Below are 24,433 nucleotides of genomic sequence, written 5' to 3'. Positions count from 1 at the left end.
CATGGTGATTTAAAAAGGAGAATGGACAACTTGGATGAGACTTTGAAAGCAAGAAAGCAGGAGTTTATCAAAAGGAACATGTCACCTACACATCCTACTATTTTTCAAAGAACATTTGCACACAACAAAAATGCACATGGTTTCACAACATATAGAAAAGGTGGATTAAGATATGTCAAACCAGTACATGTTAAGGACTCTTCCATTATGTGTGGTTTTTGTTGTCAAAGAGGGCATTTGAAAAGTGATTGCTATGTGAAAAGAAATCTGAACAAAGGAATGAAATGCATGTGGTTAGTTAGATATAATGCTAACTATTATGGACCCAAAAATTAAAAAGGGTACCAAACACTTTCTCTTTTCAGGAAAAATGCTCACACAAGTCCAAATGGTTCATTGATAGCGGTTGTTCAAGGCATATGACCGGTGATCCCTCTTTGTTCATAAAGCTGAAATCAAGATCAAGTGGAAAAGTGACATTTGGTGATGATGTGAAAGCTAAAACAATTGGAATAGGTGATGTTGGTAAGGATGGTGAAACTTTTGTTCATAATGTGCTCTTAGTTGATAACTTGAGTTATAATTTGCTTAGTGTTAGTCAATTGTGTGATAAAGACTTGAATGTGTTGTTTAGAAAACATGAATGCATTGTGCTTGATTCCAAATACAATGTTGTGTTCAAAGGTAAGAGGTTCAACGACATATATATTGTGGTTCTTGATAAAATTGATTCTTCTAGCTTAACATGTCTTAAAGTTTCAAATGAAGATCCTTGGTTGTGGCATAGAAGACTTTGTCATTTTAACATGGAGTTACTAAAGAAAATTTCGAAAAAGGAGCTAGTTAGAGGCTTGCCAAAAATCAGTTTTGAAAAGGATAAAATATGTGATGCATGTCAATTTGGAAAGTAAACAAAAGTTTCTTTTAAACCAAAGAAGTGTGTATCTACTTCCAAACCTTTAGAACTCTTGCATCTTGACTTATTTGGCCCTACTCAAATCACTAGCTTGGGTGGTAAGAAATACTGTTTTGTGATTGTAGATGATTATTCTAGATACACTTGGGTAATATTTCTTGCTCATAAGGATGATGCATTCAAGAATTTCACTTCATTGTTTGCTAAAGTGCAAAATCTGCTTGGATTAAAAATTGTTAGAATTAGAAGTGATAATGGAACAGAATTCAAGTATTGTGGTTTTCCAGAATTTTGTGATCATAATGGCATAACTCATGAGTTTTCTATTGCAAGAACTCCACAGCAAAATGGTGTTGTAGAAAGGAAAAACAGGACTCTCCAAGAGGCTGCTAGAACTATGTTAAATGAATGTAGGTTGCCTAAATATCTTTGGGCTGAAGCGGTAAACACTGCATGTTATGTGATGAATAGAATTCTCTTGAGACCTATCTTAAAGAAAACTCCTTATGAGCTGATTTTTGATAAGAAACCTACAGTTGGTTATTTCAAAGTATTTGGTTGTAAATGTTTTATTTTGAATCTAAAGGAACATCTTGGTAAGTTTGATAAAAAATCTGATGAAGGAATATTTTTGGGGTATTGTGAGAATAAAAGAGGATACAGAGTTTTTAATAGAAGGACTCTTGTGATTGAAGAAGCTATACATATAACATTTGATGAAACCAATGATGATAATTCCAAAAGTCCGTGTGAGGATGATGATGTAGGTGTTCGAGCAGGAATGAAAAAGCTGTCAATTGGAAATGAAGGAAGTTCTAAACCAGCAGCAACTGAAATGGAAAATGAAGTTCATAATGATCAAGAAGAGGAAGATGAAGACAAAAATGATGATCCACTCAAAGATCTTCCCAAGGCTTGGAAATTCAGCCAAAATCATCCAAAAGAGCTTATAATTGGTGATCCATCCGAGAAGGTAAACACTCGTTCCTCATCTAGAAAATTGATTGACAATTTTGCTTTAGTGTCTCTTTTTGAACCCAAAAATGTCAATGATGCTTTAAAGGATGAAAACTGGATTTTGGCAATGCAAGAGGAACTTAATCAATTTGAGAGGAATGAAGTTTGGACACTTGTTGATAGACCTCAAAATCAACCTATCATTGGCACAAAGTGGATTTTTAGAAATAAGTTAGATGATAAAGGTGTTGTTGTAAGAAATAAAGCCAGATTAGTTGCTAAAGGATATGCACAAGAAGAAGGAATTGATTTTGATGAAACATTTGCTCCCGTAGCAAGATTAGAATCTATTAGAATGCTTCTTGCTTTTGCATGCTTTAAAGGCTTCAAATTGTTTCAAATGGATGTTAAAAGTGCCTTTTTAAATGGTTTTATTGATCAAGAAGTATATGTGGATCAACCCCCGGTTTTGAAAATACAAAATTTCCAAGTCATGTGTTTAAACTATCTAAAGCTTTATATGGTCTAAAACAAGCTCCAAGAGCTTGGTATGAAAGACTAAGTGGTTTTCTGATTGAAAATGGTTTCAAAAGGGGTGTTGTGGACACCACACTTTTTACTAAGCAAGTGTTGAATGACCTTCTTTTTGTGCAAATATATGTTGATGATATTATTTTTGGTGCTACTAATGAGTATCTATGCAAGGATTTTTCCACCACTATGCAAAGTGAATTTGAAATGAGTATGATGGGAGAATTAAATTTCTTCCTTGGACTTCAAATACATCAAGCTCTTGAGGGAATTTTTATAAATCAAGCAAAATATACCAAGGAGTTGCTGAAAAGGTTTGGCATGGAGGACTCAAAGCAAGTTGGAACTCCAATGTGCACTTCTACAAAGCTTGACAAAGATGAAGAAGGTAATCATGTGGATGAAAAGCAATATAGAGGTATGATCGGAAGCCTACTCTATTTAACCGCAAGTAGACCTGATATTATGTTTGCTGTTTGCTTGTGTGCTAGATTTCAATCTTGTCCAAAAGAATCACATTTGAATGCTGTAAAAAGAATTTTTAGGTATTTGAAAGGTACATTAGACTATGGTCTTTGGTATGCTAGATCTAATGAGTTTGCACTATACGGTTATTCGGATGCTGATTTTGGAGGTTGTCGTGTGGATAGAAAGAGTACTAGTGGAACTTGTCATTTTCTTGGAAATTGTTTAGTCTCTTGGTTTAGCAAAAAGCAAAATGCAATATCTTTGTCTACAACCGAAGCGGAATATATTGCCGCTAGTGCATGTTGTGCTCAACTTTTATGGATGAAGCACACTTTGAATGATTTTGGATTGATGTATGACTGCATGCCTGTATTCTGTGATAATACTAGTGCTATAAATTTGACCAAAAATCCTATTCATCATTCTAGGACAAAGAACATAGATATAAAGCATCACTTTATTCGTGATCTTGTTCAAAAAGGTGACATATGTGTAAATTATGTTTGTTCTAAAGATCAATTTGCTGATATTTTTACCAAAGCTCTGCCATTAGATCAGTTCATTCATCTAAGATCAAAATTAGGAATAATCGAAAAATCATCCTAAAATTTCTCAAAGTCTTCGGACGTCCGAAATAAGATGAACGGACGTCCGACGATGTTCTTCAGCCATTTTCCAGAATTGCGCCTGTTCGGACGCAACTGTCGGACGCACAACTTCGTTCGGCCGTCCGACAGTGCAACGGCTCACTTTTTAAATTAACTTTCTCCCTTATTTGCTTCAAACTCTTCTTTTCTATTTCCTCTCGGACGAAAACCCTCTCATTTGTCACTCTCAAATTCATACCATTCTGAAGCTCTCATTCCCAAATTGACTCAAACAAAACTTTTCCTGATTGATTGCGATTCATTTCTCCTAATTATTTCATCGAATCGCAAAACATTTCGTAAATTCCCAAATTTCCCTCAAAACCCTACTTTCTCATAACCGCTCTGCCAAATCTTGTTCAAGGACTTTGTGTCCCAAAATTTCTGTGCGATTCACTTCCCTACTGCTGTGTGCATTATTTGCATCCCTCATTCCACACATTTCGGACAATGGTGAATCTAAGGGGAGGAAAAGTTACTGCCGGACGCAAGCATCCACTCAGGGATGAGGATGAGAGTCTTCCCACTGTCAAACGGACATCCAAACGTTTCAAAAGAGGAGCTATCAAGGGTCAAATGTCACGGCCTACACCACAACCCTCCTCTCAGCCTGAATCTGGACAGGGGACATCTTCTCAACCGCCTCCAAAATCAGCCCCTCCTCCTACATTCTTTGATGATGCTGCGAAAGACAAATACTCCTGGATATCCCAGAAGGGTGTCATCCCTCAAAGAACTGTAAACCCCTCTGAATTTCGCTCCATAGGTTTAGAATCCATTCTGAGTCTATTTGCTTTCCAGAAATGGTCACATCTTATTTCTATGCCAAATGTCTACTATCCTGATATGTTGCATCAATTTTTTGCCAATCTAAGGAAAGGTTCTGACCCAACTGAAATATTTTCCAGGGTTAATGGGGTAGACTTAATCATTGACTCTGAAATTGTGAACTCCATTTTAAATACTACCATTGAACGTTTATGCAAAGATAAGATTGCTAATTTCTTTTCCTATGAAGAGCTCCCGACTGTGGCAAATCATTTTGATGGGACAAAAATGTTAACCTATTTCAAAAGAAGTTTTTCCTCACCTGCTGATGCTAAATTGAATGATCTGGCCCCTGTGAATTTAATTGCTTTTTCTATCATTTCAAACCTGCTTGTGCCTACTGATGGCCATAGAACTGATGCAAACAAAATGGAGTTGTACCTCTTTTATTGTTTTCAAGAAAAAATTCGTATTGATTTTGGTTTTGTCATGTGTAAGTTCTTACTTCGCTATGCCACTGATTCTCGCAGAAAATTATCTTATGGAAAGTTTCTTCAAAAGATTTTTGAGTTTAACAAAGTCCCTATTCTAGGTGTTTGTCCTAAAGAAGCATCTTCTTATGCCTTTACAAAAGGGTATTTTGAAAGGAAAAATCTTGTTTTCAAAGATAATCTGTGGGCTTATAAGGGTGCATCTTCTAGTGAACTTAGGTCCAAGGCTGCACATGATCCTTCATCTATTCCACTCACTCCCATTCATCCTAGGAAATCTGCCTCTAAGGCATCTTCCTCTTCCAGTGATGAAGTAATTGAGCTCCTTCGTGAACTCAAACAGCATGTTCTTCTTCTAGAACATGGTCTAATGCTCACTATGTCCTCTGAGCAACAAATTGCCTTCCTAGACAAAAAGAACCTCCTGTTTCCCCCCCTGTAGTTGAGGAAGTTTCCCATGACAAAGAGTCACACCCCACTGATCCAAGTTCATCAATTCCGGATCCTGGTTCTTCAACCCCTGTGACTCCTCATGGCACCTCTACATCAGATAAAGGCAAGGCACCAGTTGAAGAGGCTGCTGAAGATGATGAAGAAACTGAAGAGGAGGATCTTGATCAATATCAGCTCTCTCGGAGGACACCTGGATCCACTTAGTTCATCATTTAGGACATTTGCATTTTGTTTGTCTCTTTTATGTTTTCGTGGTATTCAACAATGAATATGTAATGTAATGGATATTTTAAGTTTCGTTTTGGATGTTTAAGTACTGTTTTGATGGATGTCTGAATATTTTGATGAATGATTGTCTATTCTGCTTATGTGAATGTAATGAATTCGTGGATTGTCTATTCTGATTGATGGTCTAAGTTTTGATGTGTGAACTTGTCTAAATTTGTGAATTTGTGGATATGTTGATGTGATTGGTTGCCCGTTTGTGATGACAAAAAGGGGGAGAATATGGTATCAAATGATTGGATTGAGTGATGATTGATAATTGGTGATGTTGGCATGATTGATGATTGGTGATGTTAGGATATGTTGGATTGATTGTTTAAATTTGGAGTGGCTGATATGCTTAATTGTTTAACTCGGATGGGCAGCTTTGTGAGGGGGAGTTTTTCAAAATTTTCAAATTTTGTGATTCACTAAGACAGGGGGAGTTCTTGTCTATTTTGAAAGGGGGAGTTTTCATTGCAATCATAAAATTTCATTTCAAACTTTTGTTTTGTCATCATCAAAAAGGGGGAGAATGTTATTCTTGGTTTTGATGATCACAAAAGTTCGTTTATACTGACCAAGATTGATCAGGCCTGATGGAACAAGGAAAGCATATGTAAGTCTACGATGCTTTGGATGTGGCAAACAAGATTGAAATAATATAAATGAATTTAGTCAGTATTTTGTTCCGATCAAAGATACTGTCTTTTAAGTATGTCTAGTTGGTCATTCTTGGTACTTTGAAAGGTTTATCTAACCTCCTTCAAATACAAGTGTTTCTGTCTATCCAAGAATCAGGTTCAAATATGTCATGAAATGCAAGACAACCAAAATGAGAAGCAAAGACAGGACAATCAGGTCGGACGGCCGAAAGGAAACTGTCGGACGTCCGGAAGGATCGGACGCACACCTCGGACGCATATCAACCAGATCGGACGTCCGAAAAATTCCAAGATAACTTGCTAGCTCTCGGCCTACGATCGGACGCTGTGCTGTCGGACGACAAAAATCTCATCAGACGTCCGAACTTCAACTTGGCTATTTTCGGACGATTGGTTCGGACGATGATTTGATCGTCGGACGTCCGAAAGCCCCAACGGCTAGCTGACCCTTCATCTGCCTTCTATCCATTGGAAGCTTTAATGAAGCTCATTTCTGTTCCCCTTTAAAAACAAACTGTTCTGAACGAAGGGAGGACTTTTGCACACTTTGTTTACAAGATCTCAAGAGATATTTTAGCTACAAAATAGTCTCCAAAGCTAGATTTGTTTTAAAGTGGTGTGAATTTCTGGTGAGCATTTCTTTTGTGATTGAAAGGATCTTTAGTGTAGCTTTGTTGAGGGTTTTCTGATAGAGTGTAAAACTTCTTAGCTTGACTAAGTGAGGCTTAGGGCAAGGAGGAAGTGCTCCCTCCATTGTACATCTAGTTGATCGTCTTCCATCAAAGAGAAGTTGCTCTTCCTAGTGTGTGGTCTTCAAGTTTGAGGATAGCTTGGTAGACACTTGGTTTGATTCCCCAATTTACTTTTCTGTTTAATAAAATTCTCATTGCTTGTTTATACTTGTGTTTCTGATCAATATTGCTCTTGTCTTCTAATCCACTTGGTTGATCATTACTAGAAAAGAAGGAAATTTTAATTTAGCAAAAATTGCCTAAATCTGATTAAGATTTTGAATAACCCAATTCACCCCCCCTCTTGGTTGTCTTTGGGACTTACAAAATTTAAACGGGACTGACTCGAACAGAAAATTTAAAACGGGACTGACCCGAACAGAAAATTTAAACGGGACTGACCTGAACAGGAAATTTAAAAGGGGACTGACCCCAACAGGAATTTAAATCGGGACTAACCCGAACAGACAATTTAAACATGGGACTGGCCCAAACAGGAAATTTAAAAGAGGACTGACCCCAATAGGAATTTAAATCGGGACTGACCCGAAGGGGACTGACCCCGACATGAAATTAAATCGGGACTGACCCGAAGGGGACTGACCCCAACATGAAATGGCGGTGCAAAAGAAATGCTCACTAGTGGGACTGACCCAACGGCTAGTGGCGGTGCAATTGAAATGCTCACTAATGGGACTGACCCAACGGCTAGTGGCGGTGCAAAAGAAATGCTCACTAGTGAGACTGACCCACGGCTAGTGGCAGTGTAAATGAAATACTCACTAGTGGGACTGACCCACGGCTAGTGGCAGTGTAAATGAAATGCTCACTAGTGGGACTGACCCAACGGGTAGTGGCGGTGCAAAAGAAATGCTCACTAGTGGAACTGACCCACGGCTAGTGGCAGTGTAAATGAAATGCTGGTATGTATGTAGAAACTGTATAAGACTTGCTTGGAAAATTATCCAAAGATTTGTCCTAGTGTGATGCATTGGTCAGTGGGATTAAACCCGAGCTTGCCTTAGTTGGTGGTACAAAATCCAAGCCCAACGTGACGTTTGTGATGTTGGTGGCACGAAATCCAAGCTCAACGTGATTTTTGTGATGTTGGTGGCACAAAATTCAGGCCCAACGTGATGTTGGCGATGTTGGCGGCACAAAATCCAGGTCTAACGTGATGTTTGTGATGTTCAGTGGGATAAGACCTAATCCTGCCATCCAATTGGTCAAGAAATTAAGTGTGATTGTCAAGAAAGGGGGGATGGAAGGGTGCGCGGCATACGCTGAAACTTCGCCCACAAGAAATTAAATTCGATTTTTTGTTTTTTTTTTTTTTTTTTATTTTTTGATTTTTTACTGATTTTTGATCTTTTCGAGAGAACCTTTTCAAAAATAATTTGTCCCAGTGTAGGGCCTTTTTCCCTTCTTTCTTCTCTTTCTTCGGCATTGGCCTTCCACATCACCAGATGCTCTTTCGTCGATTTCAGCCATAAATACCTGCACAGGGGGCTTACCAAAGTATGACATGCACTTAAATTTCATGAAAAGAGCAACATGATTGATTCGAAAAATGTATTATTTGATTCTTGGACGAAAACCTCAAATGTATTACGAAAAATTTGCCCCAGTGTGGGTCCATTTTACGAAATCTCATAAACAAAAATTTGCCCCAGTATGGGCCCATTTTGCAAAATCTCTCAAAGGAAAATTTGCCCCAGTGTGGACCCATTTAATTGCAAAAATTTGTTTGGATGACTCTCCATTTATTTGAACAATGTAAGAAACTATGTTTCCTAACAGAAAATTTCATGAGGAATCTCTCGAAATAAAACCAAATCACAGAAGATTTCTTTCTCACCTTAGCATCGGTGCTTAGGGTAACGGGTCACCACTTCTTGTTGGCTCATCTTTCAGGACCAATCAAGTGGGCGTTATTTCTGATTTGGAAGTGGCAAAAGGAAATGGAAGGTCAAGATTTGTCTTATTTTTGTGCCCATTCGATATCACATCTTAGTGAAAGCAAAAAGTTTATTACCCTTATTCCTTAAGAAAACTTAGTCAACACATAAGCTTTGTGAGCTTGCAACAGAGGGGTAGAAACGATACCAAAACATGCGGAAACAGGTTATAATCTTATGATCATGAGTGACAGGTAGATTTCTTAGGAGTGTAACCCTTGCTTTGAGTTGTCATGAGAGATAAGTCAGCGATGGACTTTATGAGCTTGTAATGCGGTTGGAAAACGATAGTTAAAGAAAAAATTTCTGAAGGTATTGCACCGAAGATCGCATTTTTCTCAAAATTGCTCTCATTTCGTACTCAAAGATCTCGGACTTTGCTCGCATTTTTCTCATCATTCACCAGGGACTTCAGCGTCGATTTTTTTTTTTTTTTTTGCATCTACTTTTCTTGCTTTGCTTTTTGCTTCTTTTTTCTTTTTCTCGACCTGGTGGGTTTTCACATGGTGAGAAGTGTCAACCCCATACCCAAGCAATTCAGAAATACAACCAAAATTTCCTGGCATCAGAAATTTTCTTGACAGGGCCATTGCAAAGAACAGAAGTCAGGACTTTCGACTTTTGTAATGGGGTCTGGTGGGGTGTTTAGAAAAGTTAAGGCTTGAAGGCAGATTTCAAAAGTGGTTTAAGTGATCTGAGATCGCATTGTTGCGCCAACCCTATTTTAGGGTTAAATCAAAACTTGCCCCAATTCATTCCCCATCGAGGCTTTTTCTTTCATCTTCCTCCTTTTCTTTTCTTTTCTTTTTTCTTTTTTCTGGCCTTTGGTCATTTCATTCACCGAGGTTTTCTTTTCTTTCATTTTCCTTTCTTTCAGCCTTCCTTCAAAAATTAAATTTGCCCCAGTTTGGGGTTTTTCTTTTTCCTTTTTTTCAAAACTCAATTTACCCCCAATGTGGGGTTTGCGATTCTCAGGGGTTGCCAAACAAAATAGTTTATTCTGAAGGTTCAAAAGGGATAACTAGGGATAAAAATGTTTGATTGGAAAGGAAGACGGCCTGACTTTCGTTCCATTCCTCACATTGCCCCTGAAAGGAAACTTTCATTAATGTGAAATTTCTTGCATTTATCTGAATTAATTGACTGAGGAAGACTCTTGTTCATCCATAAGTGGTTCGTCGGACAAAACTCTTCCTTTTTCTTTTCCGTCAAAATTGAAGCCTAGATAGTAATGGTAGAATCAAAATTTTCCAATTTAATTTTGGCATTTATGCTTTTTCTTCCCCTTTTTCCAAATTCTCCAATCTCCTTCCCCATTGTGGGGTGCGATCATAAGTGCCTTTGAAAAGAACCACCAATTTTAGCTCAAATGAGGATGCAAGGGATAAGCAGTGTTTAGGTTGTAGAAATGATGGCCAAAGTATCATTCTTACGCCTCATGACAACCAAGTAAACGAATTGCTCGTTGAGAATCCATTCCCTTTTGAAAATCTTCCCAATGTAGGGTAGTGATCATTAAGGCCCTTATTTGAAACGAAATTATTCTTTTAAGGCTCAAATGGGAGAGCAAATGATAAAATCTGTATAGATAGAGAAACGAACGCTTGAAGTATCATTCCAAATTTTCAAAACAAAGAAGAAGTGATGTACATTTTTGCTTTCACTTAGATGTGAATTGAATCTGGTTAGACCAGTGGCATTTTTCCAAGCAAAGATTGTCCCAATTTGCAATTTGTCAATCAATGTGACTGATTTTTAGGGGTCCATAGAAGTGGGCAAAATATGGATTGTTCGGTGAAGGAGAAAAGGTATTGCATTGGATATTTCGAGGCAGACCAATCAGTTTGAGTGCTTTCTTCTAATCTCGAACACTCTTATTGTATAGTTCGGATCACCAATCTAGTGTGAATTTTCAGGCAAGAGGTTGAAAAAAATCTCAATTTGAGCTTATTTCTTAAAATTCATCATGAAATCTTCAATGAGCAAAAATAAAGAATGAAATGTACATGAGTATATACAAGACAAATAATTGTCTGAATAAAAGCTTCATTATTGCCAATGTTTGAAATTTTTTTAAAAGCAATACATATGAGAAAAATTCTAAAGAACTCCTTTACACATGTATACACACTTTTCTCTCTTAATAACCCCCTTTTTCCTTTGAGCAATGAAACCTCTTAAATGTTTTACACGAGCGCTTTCAGATGAATTTTCAAATTTACATTGTAGGGCCTGCCCAAGAATCAAGTAATACTTATAATTTTCAGGATTCATTAGATAAAAATCATTATTAGATATAGAAAAATATTTTCACCTTATTGAAACGTCTTTTATAAATGCAGGGGAGGGGGAAAATAAAAGAAAAGAAAAAAAATACCCAGAGTTAGTAAGCAAAATTATAAAATCGGTATGCATGTCCTATGGGGGAGCCCTTTTGCGGCAAGGGTTGGCCTATCATGAAAATGCAATCCTCTAGGGTAGGCACTGTACAATACCTGATGGATCCGATCAACTTATTGAATGAAAAATAATTTGAAAAATTTGGTCAATTGGAGTGACGAGAGACATTTGTTAAAATGAGGACAACGTCCGAATGGATTGATCACTTTGATCGAGACAAGAATTTGCAAAAACGCACCGGTTTGACCTTGACGGACTTTCTATCGAAGAGATTGCTAACAAATTTTCTCAGTGACGCATGGGTCGAAACCCCAACCGACCAAATGGCTGGATGCAATGGATGGTTTTTTCAAAATCGACTAGGTTTCCCAATTTGAAATTCGACATTGAAACCCTAATTTGGTCAAATGGGTTGAATGAAATTGACAATTTATTTACAATCGACCGGATTACCCTAAAAAGGGTAAACTAGTCAAATGAACTGGATGAAATTGATAATTTATTCAAAATTGACCGGATCGCCCTAAAAATGGTAAACTGGTCAAAATAATGAAATGGATGATTTATTCAAAATTGACTATATTGTCCTAAAATGAATGAATTGGCCAAATAAATTGGATGAATTTGATGGATAATTTGATCAAATGAATTGAATGGAAATGATGGTTTATTGAATTGTCTACCTATTGGTAGTTTCAAAAAAATCATTGTGATGCATTAGTCTATGAGTCTTCTAAAATCAAGATTTGGCCTCAATATGTTTATCGTCTCAACAAAGAAGGACCATTTGTAAATTTCTTCAAATTAATGTCCTTTACGCAAGGGATTTTTACCAGTTTTTGATAAATGGCCAAAAAATGATTGTTAGATGTTCATATTCTAATGTGCAAAATTTGTTATACGATTATGGAAGAAGATCGGATCCTACCTTACCTTGTGCACTACCCCTTTGGAAGGTACAAGAAACATAAACATGCAAGTCTCATTGGACTACTTGTCCGAGACATAAGGTGGTTTATTCCTATCGTGGGATCCCCTAAATGGCATTCCCTTCTACGATTTATGCATGATGCCATTTTATCAAAGCAATAAAATATACAATTTAAACGATATCATGACCTAAAGGGACCCTTTATACACCAGGGTGGGCCTAGAATAATATGCAATTATTAAGCTATATATGCAATATACCAAAATCTTTAAACGTGCAATAACCTATCTAAAATGTAAGGTTCTAAAAAGATCATGCCAGACCTCTTATTTTCTAACGTTTGTGAATGCAAAAGCCAAGAAACAAGGAAAGTTAGTTCAACACATAACACGTTGTGGCAATCAAATAATAAAATATGGAAAGCAAAAAATAAGGAAAGAGGGTTGGAATCCCCCCTCTCGTGCCTAGTGTCCCTAATTCAGGATAAGGTCGACTCTACCCTAGGAAATTCTATTATGGATGCATGAGGTTTTGTTCACTAATGCATCTAGACTCGACAAGGCTTCGGCTCCCAAGCCTTCAGACCTAAAGGCGAAGGGTCATCACTCCCAGGGCCTTTGATCGGTGGCTCGAGTGATCCCTTAGGTAGCGCTATGGGCGCAGAGCACACCATCCGCCTACCCAAGGCAATCGATCCTAATCCTACAAGGAGGTGTGGGAAACACCCACGCAAAAGAAAAAAATAGGGTAAATAAGACTATGCATGCACGTATGAGGTGCTTTCTTATTGAGGGGAGGGATTGTACCATTAGATGCGGTCGAAGGTTCTAGGGTAACTACCCCCATCCCAAAATGCAATCGCGAAACAAGTAAAAGTAAACAAATAAATGAACCATCCATTCATCACATACATAGTGTGCGAAGAGCGATTATGCGCGTGATAGATGCAAAATCCCTAAAAAGAGAAAAAGGGCAAAAGGGAACGAAGAATGCAACCCTAAACATCCAAATGCGATATATGAGAAGGTTAAAAGAAGAAAAAGATTGACTAAATCAAATTTGTTCGGACTCTCTAAGTCCCCAGTGGAGTCGCCAGCTGTCGCGCCCCATTTTTTAAAAAATAAATAATGAGTTTAGGAAGATGGATTTTTTGATTTTTTTGGAAAAATGAGTTTGTTTTTAGAAAATGAATAAAGGAAAAAGGCCTAAATGGGGTTTGTAATGCGACGATTTGGGCCCAAATTATAGTTTAAAAAGGGTTTTTGAACAAAAATCGGAGTCGCCACTTGGTATAGAGTTGAGGTGTACCAAGTCACCAAAAAATGAATTTTTTTAAAAGAAAAAATAGAAAAAACCCTTTTTAAACGACTCCAAGTCTACGTAAATCAAAGAAAAAGGTTCGGGAGTCACATTTGAAGAAAGGGAAGGCAAGGATAAAAATCTAAGGCACCCTTTCGACCTAGCCAAGGCTAGTTGCGTGATTTAGTCAATGATTTTCTTATTCTTAACCTAAAAATTTATCACATTTGGATATACTATATGAATGCGAACCCTAGACCTAGGAGGGCGTCGAGGGATCGAAATGTATCTTCAAAGCTTATTTGGTACCAATCACATTAATTGTGACGCCCAATGAAGACTCTTCGAAGAAGTCACGAATAATGCAAAAATATGAGACTCTAAGAAAAAAAAGGAATAAAATAATTATACAAATATACATGTCTCAAAGGAGTGCATCATGTCGGGTACGAGGGACTAATGTTCGTGACTCAATTTTTCCTTTTAATAGAGGGAATACGAGCGTGCTAAGGTTAGAAAAGCCAAACTCGTCCATATCCCATATCCAAGGGGCTTTCCTATCTAAACAAGCAAATGATCTAACCTAGTTTCTAATTTTCCAATAAATGACATGCAAATCTAATGTCATGTTTCATGCAAAGGGGTAAGTAATATACGTATATAAGGAGAAATACGGAATAGGGGATATAAATAGAAAGAAATATGGTATAAAGGATGTACATATATATAAGAAAAGTGTCATGCAACATGGAAAAGACCCTAAAAAGTGAAAACATGCATGAGATGAAGTGATTTTATCACACAATCATGATCTAACGCTTGAAGGGCTCCTAAGGGTCTAGCGTTGGACTAGCCCATATCTACAAATTCTCACTAGCATTGGACTAGCGGAAAATCGGAACAAAGAGCCACAACTAGCATTGGACTAGTGTGGATTGGGGAAAGGCGGCCACAACTAGCGTTGGACTAGTGTGGTGACGACATGCATTTGTTACAATCAAATAAATCATGTAAGACCTAATAAAAGCATGTAAACACATAATATCACATAAACACATAACACATAATCATAATATCTAGATGCAAGACCCTAAGAAAGCGGTAACACATAGCACATAGGCATGCAAACCACACAAACAAGAAATAAAGCGAATATAAACCCTAACTATTACATTTGAGGGGGGCCTACTGTGAGAACCTTGAAAAAATATATATATATATGTATATTTATATATACACACGTTGCATTTGCATTTTTGACTCTTACTAACTTTTGTTATTGTTGGTTTTTAAATAAGTATGTGATGATAAGTTTAAAGTCGCAAATAAGTTAATTGTGCAAAATATTTGATTATTTGAATTTCAATAGCTAATTTTAAGTGTTATTAGCGTTAGGTGTTAAGGGGAAACTAGAATTAAGACGAAGTCGTTTTGAGTCAAAACTTTTTATAATTACGCTTAGGACGTGAATCTCGATAGTTTAATTTTCTTTCGAGACTAGTATATTAGTAAGCTATCAAATTTCATTTAGGGTGAAATCTTGAAGTTAGTTTATTAATGAGAGCTTAAATGGAAGTCCGAACAAGTTGTTAAAAGACCAAAATAGCCTTCCTCCATTTCAAATTCATCATGCAACCATGGAACGTCCTAGAACAAGCTCCACATACAAACATTTCCATTCCAGCCGGTTCCCTTCTCCACTATAACAACTACCACTCACCACAATATCTTGATTCCATTTGCTTTTCTGCCATGAGCCGTGAGTGACCAGCTTCTTTGGAGTTAATGACCGAGAGAAAAATAAAGTGAGGACTTAGCTTAATTCCTAGCTTCACCTTAAGACCAACCGAGAGAGTGTGAGCAAGAGGAAGGGTGCGAACCGTCTGTCTTCACCTCTTCCACCACTGCCGAGCTGCCATTTCCTTCTTCGTCTTCCATCAGCTGAGCTCAACCACAACCACCAACTCCACAGCTTACACAAACCGAGCTCAGCCCAGCCATACCTGAGTTCCATAGCAAGCCGCGAGAAAAAAAAAATTCGCAGCTGCTTGTCGTGTGAGCTAAGCCTTAAGCTAAGGTAATTTCTGGATTTAAACTAGTTGATTATGGGTTGATGAAGCTGTTTGTAAGCATGCATGTGGGGTTTGTGCGGTTGGATGACAAAATTAAGTTACAGGAAATCTGGTTGTGAAGGAATTGGAATTGCCGAGAGCTTGAGCTGGAAATTTCAGCTTTAATCTGTGAATTTGTGATGATCTGAGTTTAATTGTGGGTTTAGCTAGTTAAAAACTGATAGATAGTTAATTATTTGGTGTTGCATGTGAATTGTATGGCCGGAAATTCAGTTGTATGGCTGGAAATTTTTATTGGAAGTTGGTTGACTGCTGAACCAATTTTCCAGCTTAGCCGATGGAGTTATTTTGGGAGTTGTATGGATATTTTGGTATAAAATTCGCTGGAAAGTGCTTGATTCTCACTTGGTTGTGTGTTTAGCTAACCAAACACTGGATGATTAAGCCTTGCGTGAGATTATTTGGCTATGAGTAAATCAGAAAATTGAAGGAAAACTGAATCTGCTTGCATGCAAGCTAACCGAGTGGGATTGAATAAATTTCTGGTTGAATGATAAGTTGTTGATGTTGTCCGCACTTGGTTTGGATAAAAAATGCTAGATAGCTAATTATTTTAATCATGCATGAAGCTGATATGAGTCATGGATAGAAAAAAAAAAGGGAAAGAAAAGGAATCTGAAATTTGCGGCCGAGAGAAAAGGTTGAACATTTGATTAGTTTTTCTTCGAATTTGTAGCTGAGATTTTCATATTGGATGCTTAATATTTTCTTGTAGCTTGTTAATCACTTTTTGCACGCTGAGTTGAAGTAAAAATTGAAGGAAATTAGGGGCAAAGCACTATAATTAAACTGTTATATTGCTGGATTTTGTTCAAGATTGCTGGCCGAATTAATTGGGACTTTTGGTGAGATTATTTTCTGGTTTTGTGTATTACTTGTTTTAGTTAGATCGGTCAGATTATAAGCTATATGTTTAGTGGTTCTAGCAAGTAAAAGATGGAGATTTAATGGATGTCTTGAATTGGCAATTGCTGGATTTTTCTTGACTATCAAAACAAGAAAAGGAATATGAAATTCTAGAGTTATTTGTGAGTAAGCTAACCGTGATTTTCTTTCATGTTTGAGTTAAATTTCTAGTTGATTGGTTGCAAGAAATATTTGTTTGATGCCAAGAGCTAATGATTGATGAAGCACTTGGCCATTTGAATAGTTTTTGCAAGAATTTAATTTTTGGTGAATTTGTTCAGGTGGTTGGCTGAAATGTACTTGGAAGGTCCATGGTTTGCAATTTGGAATTGTTGTGATACCTTGGACTTCCTTTGTTGAATTTGTTTGGAACTGAATTCGTTGAGACCTAGGGCTAATGATTGATGAAGCCCTAGTGAAATCGATGTTTGGTTTGTGATTTTTCTATATTGGTGACTTGGAATTCAAAGTGCAAATGAGTTGGAATCGTGAAATCCGTTATGGCCTTTTGAATTTGAGTATTTTTGATCAAGCTTTATTGAAATATTTTATCTTAATATCAAGTTATAGAAATTATGTATAGTACGATAAAACTAAAATTTAAATACTGAGACTTTTAAAACCTTGCTAACTAGCTAAGTCTTTTCTTTGCTTGAACTAGTTTTATTATCTTTAAGAAATAATTATATTAACTTCCAAACTTTAAGTTTTTCATAAAATTGTCCATGGCTAGTTGTTTAAGCGGAAAATTGTTTAAAACACTAGATTTGAATAATTTCGAATAAAAGGCTTGGAAAAACTTGTTTGGCAAGAAAACTTGTTTGAATTAGATTGGTTTCAGTTGTACCTGTAGAAAGAAAAGTAGCTTTACAGGAATTATACGAAATATTTTATTACTTTACTAGCTTTGCAAGAGTTTTATTGATTTATTCCGAGTATATAAATTAGTTTTATACCAGATAATCTTTTGTATTTAAACCAAGGGTTGTTTAGTAAAACTTATAGTTTAAAACTTGGATTTCTAGGGTTTAGCGAGGGCGTGGACTTCGATTCCCAGCTTGACTTTTGAGCTTCACTTTTGGTGAGTGTCCGTGCTTGTTCTATGACTAAAGTGTTAAAATGCTTTCTTGACTTGTTATGTGATAATTGGAAAGTGATTTTCCTGAACCATCGAAGTGGCAGTGTGTACTTTATCGCACTAACCTTTCGAGTGGTGACTTGCTTGAAATGTTTTCTCCAATATCTTGCAATTGTTGACTAGAGCGTGGACTCGTCAACTAACCTACCAGGCAGGGGAACGTACCACACCTTAGGGTGGGAGGGCCTCTTATCCTGACTTGGTAAAAATGTGTTGTGACGTCGTTGGGTGAATCCCTCGACTAGTTTATAATGTGACGTCGTTGGGTGAATTCCTCGACTAGTTTACAAAAAGGTATACTCGAGTAATACCAAACTCTCTCGTGAGACGTGCGGGCCCGGTGGGGAGTAAGTTGGTTGGAGCGTGTTAAGAAAAAAATAGTGAATCTACATGGACTTTAGATAGTGAGAGTTGACGGAGGGTCAACTGCGATTAATTTTGATCAAGTGCGTGGAAAATGGCTCCTGAGAGCCCCTGTATCCTACCCTGTGCTGTTTTATGCTTTTCTACTTGCTGAATTTAAGCTTGAAGATTACTTACTATTTGTGTTATATGATTGCATGTTTTGGGGCACCACTGAGTTTTAATGCACCACACGATATTTGTTTTTCCTTAACAGGTTTTGGCGTGCGAGAGATTTGAAATCTGCTTTTAGCCTTTGTAAATATTGTTTCGAATCGGTCTATGTATCTTTTGTTTGGGTTGCCACTTGAAGCTGGAAAAGTGCAAACCCTAAGTTTTGGCTTTTATGAATTTATTTGACCTTTACGAGTTTACTTTGTGGTTTGTTTGTATATGTGTAGTTATGTGTTAAGCTAGTTGGAGATGTACTAAGGGTGAACGTTCAGATGTCCAATGGCAATATTATCTCTGAAGTTAATGTGTCTTTAGTATTCCGGTCGTTTAAAGGTTTGGCATGTTCGGATGATGACAATTTTGTTTTGGTTTAAGTTATACGTGGCAAGGGTTTAGTCGGTTTCTTGCGTGAGTCCTGGCGAGAGCTAGGCAGGCGACCCGCCAACCCTCTGGTTCGCCTTAGGGAGAAGTAGGGCCGTCGCAGGTGGTATCAGAGCCTAGGTTAGAAAAATTATTTGGAAGAAATATTAGATATGTCAGAAACCCTGAACCATTTTAGAGTTGAGAAGCGAGATAATTAGACGCATTCTAAGTAGTACCTGAGCAAGTTAGCTATTAAGTATTAACCTTTGGATTTTGGTTATTTTGCAGGTATGGAAAACGGAAATGGACATAGTAATGGTAATGGAGTGGCTAATGGACATGTAGAGCCTCTTAGGTCTATCTCCTATAGGCCACAAGGCGGAGGACCTCGTATACGTTATACACCAGCTGATAGGTTTCCCCGATGCCAGTGTAGGGTCACGTATGCTTACCCCAATGAGTTAGTGCTATCTTTGGACGACTAGCGTTGCCAGCTGAGGGACGCTAATCATATTTTGACCCAGGATGTCGAGGAATTGAGCATCATGGTTGATACTCAGATGGATCGTATAGCTGAGCTCGAGCAGAGGTTAGCAGCCGAGAGGGCTAGGTCAGAGGCCGCTCGTGAGGAGTTAGGGAGACAGTGGTCTCGATTGACTCGAGTAGCTGAGGAGGTACGTGATAGGAGTGCGGGTATTAGGGCCGACGCTACTATGATGATAGACGAGGTCATGGGGATTATTTAGGATACTGCTCAGGCAGGTGTGGAGGAGGACCCGGAGGAGGACCCTGAGGAGGACGTTGCTCCTGGTAGCCCTGCCGAGGGTTAGACTAGGTTTGATCTGTTTGTATCTACATGTCTAGGGTTAGTTAGGGTGACACTAGTTTAGGTCATAGCATTTTGTCTAGCTAGATGGCCTACTTTTGAGGCACTATATCCCTATTTTTGGTTTAAGGGATTGTTTGTATATATTTGCTAAACTTGTGTGCCATACTTTTGGAAGGCACCCTAACCTACTATTTGTATGAACTTTGGTGTGTGAATATATGTGTTAAGTGTTTTATTTTCCTCTCCTTAATATTCGTGTTGATTTTACTTACAAAAGAAAAATATATATAATAATAATAATGATAATAAGTAAATAAATAACAATAGCTTCGATTAATTGCTCTATTTACATATAGGCATAACTAGGCTATGGATCGACGAGTTAGAGGTAGAGAACGTGGGAGATCAACTAGACAACACCCCGAGGGTAGTGGTGCTAGGGAACCTGAGGTCAACCAAGACCATGGTCAGGGAAACGTGGCCGGAGATCCAGTGGCCACCGCAATCAATAGAATAACTGATGTGTTAGAGCGCGTGACTGAGCACCAAGCCCACGGAGTGGCGCATCACCAAGGAGGCCCAATCGATACTGAGGATCGGGCATTAGAGAGATTCCTGAAATTTGGACCACCTAAGTTCTACGGAGGTCCAGAACCTGAAGTAGCTGAAGGTTGGTGGGAGAGGATCTCTGACATTTTTGTCGCTCTAAATTATACGGAAGAGAGGCAAGTGACTTTCGCAGCATTCCAGTTTGAGGGAGCTGCTCGTTCCTGGTGGAACCTAATTAGGGTCAATTGGGACAGGAATCATATTCCTAAGACCTGGGCGAACTTCACAAGGGAGTTCAACGCCAAGTTCCTACCTCCTCTCATCCAAGAGAAAAGAGAGGACGACTTTATCAAGTGTAGGCAGGGGGCGGTGAGTGTCGCTGAATATGAAATTCAATTTACAAAATTGTCCCGTTTTGCCCCTGAATTGGTAGCCACGGAGCAAAGGCGTATAAGGAGGTTTGTGCAGGGACTAAACGTGGAAATCCAGGAGGGATTGGCTGCCGTTCGGATAGATACCTTTGCTGATGCTGTTGAGAGAGCTCAGAGACTGGAAGTTGCTAGAGCTCAAGTAAAGTCCTTCCAGGCCAAGAAAAGATTTGGCCATAGCAGCAGTCGGGAGCCGACTTATGCAAATGCTCCACCGGCCAAAGTGGGTTGAGGAACGGGTGGAGTAAATAGTTCTGGAGCACCACGAGGCGCTCTAGCAAGAGGAGCTGGGGCAAGAGGTACCGGAAGAAGAGATATCGGTACTGGAGGAGTACCAAGTGGAATGAATCAAACTAGGAACGCCCCGCAAGGAGGTCGTGTGACCACCCCTCAGGTAACTTGTGGATATTGCAGGAGGGCTGGCCATACTGAGGACGGATGTTGAAGGAAGGAAGGGAAGTGCTTGAGGTGCGGAAGCAGTGAACACCAGATTGCCGGTTGTCCAAAAATACAAGAAGGTGGTACCCCAAGTGCTAGACAAGCCACTTTTGGAGGAAATAGGCCGAAAGTTTCTGCCAGGGTGTACGCTATGGACGATCAACCTGTACCTGATTCCTCAGAGGTTGTGGAAGGTACTCTTCCAATCTTTCACCGATTAGCTAGAGTACTAATTGATCCTGGCGCAACTCATTCATTCGTGAATCTAATTTTTATGTCCGGAATTGATGTACAACCTGTTAAATTACCCTTCGATCTTGAAGTTAGGACACCTATGGGTAATAGGAGTATAATTACTAGCCTGGCCTATAAGAACTGCGAGTTCTGGGTGGGAGAGCGTAAGATGCTAGTAGATCTAGTCAGTTTGGACATAAAAGGATATGATGTTATTATAGGAATGGATTTCCTAGCGCATTACCACGCTAAGCTTGATTGTAGAGCAAAAGTGGTAGAATTTTGGATTCCTGGGAAAGCAACCCTGAAATTGGATGTGAAAGGTAGGTTAGCATCATCTGCGATGATTTCGGGAGTTCGGGCAAGAAAAATGTTGTTTGGAGGAGCGCAAGGTTTCATAGCTTTCCTGATTAATGCTCCCAGTGATCAAGTAAGGTTGGAGGATGTACCAGTGGTAAGGAAATTTCCAGATGTGTTTCCCGAAGAATTGAAAATGTTACCTCCGGAGAGAGAAGTGGAGTTCAAGATTGATCTAGTGCCGGGAATGGCCCCGATTTCTAAGACTCCGTACCGAATGGCTCCTGCAGAGCTAAAAGAATTGAAAATTCAATTACAGGATTTATTGGAGAGAGGTTTTGTTAGAGAAAGTGATTCACCATGGGAAGCACCTGTTCTATTTGTTAAGAAAAAGGATGAAAGTTTGAGGTTGTGTATTGATTATCGAGGATTAAATGAGGGTACAATTAAAAATAAATACCTTCTACCATTGATTGACAGCTTATTTGATCAGCTGCAAGGATCAGTAGTTTTCTCCAAACTGGACTTGAGGCAAGGATATTATCAGTTGAAAATTAAGGAGGAAGACATACCTAAAACTGCTTTTAATACAAGATATGGACATTTTGAGTTTGCAGTCATGCCATTTGGATTAACTAATGCACCAGCTGCCTTCATGGACTTAATGCAGAGAGTCTTTAAAAAGTACTTGGATCGGTTTGTAGTAGTTTTTATTGATGATATCCTAGTATATTCTAAGACTCGAGAAGAACATGTTCAACACTTGAAAATGGTTCTGCAGATTTTAAGAGAGCATAAATTGTATGCTAAATTTAGCAAGTGTGAGTTTTGGCTGGATGAAATTTCTTTTCTAGGGCATAAAGTTTCTAAAGAGGGAATTGCCGTGGATCCGGCAAAAGTTGAGGCCGTTATGATGTGGAAGCAGCCAGAAACTCCAACAAAGGTTAGAAGTTTCTTGGGTTTGGTAGGTTACTATAGGCGATTTATCAAGGACTTTTCAAGGATTGCTGGACTATGACAGAGCTGACAAAGAAAAATAATAAGTTCATTTGGACTCTAAAGTGCGAATCAAGTTTTCAGGAGTTAAAGAGGCGCTTAACATCAGCTCCTGTGTTGGCATTGCCTGTCGGAGTAGAAGGTTATGTCGTATACTCTGATGCCTCTAGAGAAGGACTAGGATGCGTACTAATGCAAAAGGGTAAGGTAGTTTCCTATGCCTCTAGAAAACTGAAGTCTCACGAGCAAAATTACCCAACGCATGATCTAGAACTGGCCGCAGTGGTCTTTGCCCTAAAGAAATGGAGACATTACTTGTACGGTGTGACCTTTGAGGTTTATACAGACCACAAGAGTCTCAAGTACTTGTTTTCTCAAAAGGAATTAAATTTGAGACAAAGGCGATGGGTGGAATTTTTGGAGGATTATGATTGTTCAATAAACTACCACCCAGGAAAAGCCAATGTGGTAGCAGACGCTTTAAGTAGAAAGGCTCAAGTAGCGGGGTTAATGGTAAAAGAATGGGACATGTTAGAAGAGGTTAGTAGTTGGAACCCTCGCTTGGAGAGATTGAAGATTTTATTTGAGAACCTGACGTTGAAATCACCATTGATAGAGCGTATTAAAGAGGCACAGAAAATGGACCCCACGATCCAGAAAAGGTTGGAGAAAGTGCAAAACGGAGAAAACCTGGATTTTAAACTAGGGTCTGAAGGAGTGTTAAGGTTTCGAGATCGGATTGTGGTTCCAGTTGATGAAGGGTTAAGGAGAGAGATTCTAGAAGAATCACATCGATCAAGGTATACTATACACCCAGGAGTGAACAAAATGTATCACGATGTGAAGAAATTATACTGGTGGGACGGTTTGAAAAAGGACGTGGCAAAGTTTGTACGAAAATGTCTGATATGCCAGTAAGTAAAAGCTGAACATCAGAAACCTTCTGGTTTATTGCAGCCACTAGAAATTCCTGAATGGAAGTGGGAACACATTATGAGAACCCTCATTTTTAAAATACAATTTCCCCAAACTACATGACTTGCACCAAGATTTAAACCACCTCTTATATGCCCTAGCATTATATTTCACAATGTGTTACAACAAATACCTTGTTTTGACCCTCACTTTAAAACACAATTTTCTTACTTACATGCCTTATTATAAGATCTAGACCATTTAATATATGCCCTTACAAATTATTTTCTACGTGTTATAATAATTTCCATGCATTTCATTTCAATTCATTTTACTTGAAGTAAAATATTTCCTTGAGCTAAGTTGTAAATAATTCATCACTTGTAATTGTCCAAGTGTTCTTTTATTAGTGGTAGAGACTTTATGTGAGAGATTAGAGGTGTTGAATAATTATTGGTGCATTTGGAAAGGTAAGAATGGCATTAGTCAAAGATTAAGAAAGGTTAGGACAATAATGGAGCCATGTGGCAAAACCCTAGCCATATATCTTGTTTGACCAAAGGATTAGAGGAATTTTAAACCAACTTTGCTTCATTTTCCTCCAAAATTTCGTCCACCTTAAGGGCTTCCAAGGGAAGGAAGAAAACTCCATCTTCTTGCTATGACAACCTTAGTTTGATCTTGAACAAAAACCAAAAGAGAAATATCTAGAGTTTGTGAGAAAATTTCCTTCAATCTTTGAGGTTGTTTCAAGCCTAAAGCTTCTATTGTGGTGGTTTGTTTGGTGACCAAAACAACTTGTAAGTAAGGTATGTAATCTTTAAAATTTGGGTTTATGATGTTATATCATTTACTTGAGGTTGAAATGGTGAAAACAACTTGTTATGGTTGAATTTGGGGTTAGTTTCTTGAGTTAATCAAGTAATGGTTAGGTTTACTAATATGCATACCAAGTGTTTGATGAAATGTCTAACCCTTATTCATGTGTGTTTATGAAGTATTGATATGTTTTAAACCCCTATTTAGTTGGATCTAATACTTGTTATGTGCAAGGAATGAAAATAACAAGAAGAGTAGAAGTTAGAAATTTTTAAAGTGTGCTGACCGAAACTTTTTAAGCTTGCTGCCTGGTTTTTCCTTGATATTTTCATGC

At 38.2% G+C, this 24,433-nt stretch overlaps 1 protein-coding gene across 1 annotated transcript; it reads left to right on the top strand.

Moving 5' to 3' along the window:
• The first annotated feature begins 20,989 nt into the window (after positions 1-20,989).
• On the top strand, positions 20,990-23,283 carry LOC140014621 (uncharacterized). The gene is made up of 4 exons (XM_072065694.1): positions 20,990-21,809; positions 22,224-22,312; positions 22,450-22,567; positions 22,820-23,283. The coding sequence occupies exons 1-4, from the start codon at positions 20,990-20,992 to the stop codon at positions 23,281-23,283; spliced, it is 1,491 nt and encodes a 496-aa protein (XP_071921795.1).
• Positions 23,284-24,433: the final 1,150 nt, after the last annotated feature.

This window comes from Coffea arabica, chromosome 9e (assembly GCF_036785885.1).
Source record: "Coffea arabica cultivar ET-39 chromosome 9e, Coffea Arabica ET-39 HiFi, whole genome shotgun sequence".
Taxonomy (NCBI): domain Eukaryota; kingdom Viridiplantae; phylum Streptophyta; class Magnoliopsida; order Gentianales; family Rubiaceae; genus Coffea; species Coffea arabica.
Note: the sequence above shows the minus strand (reverse complement) of the source record. Positions and strands in the feature narration are given on the sequence as shown.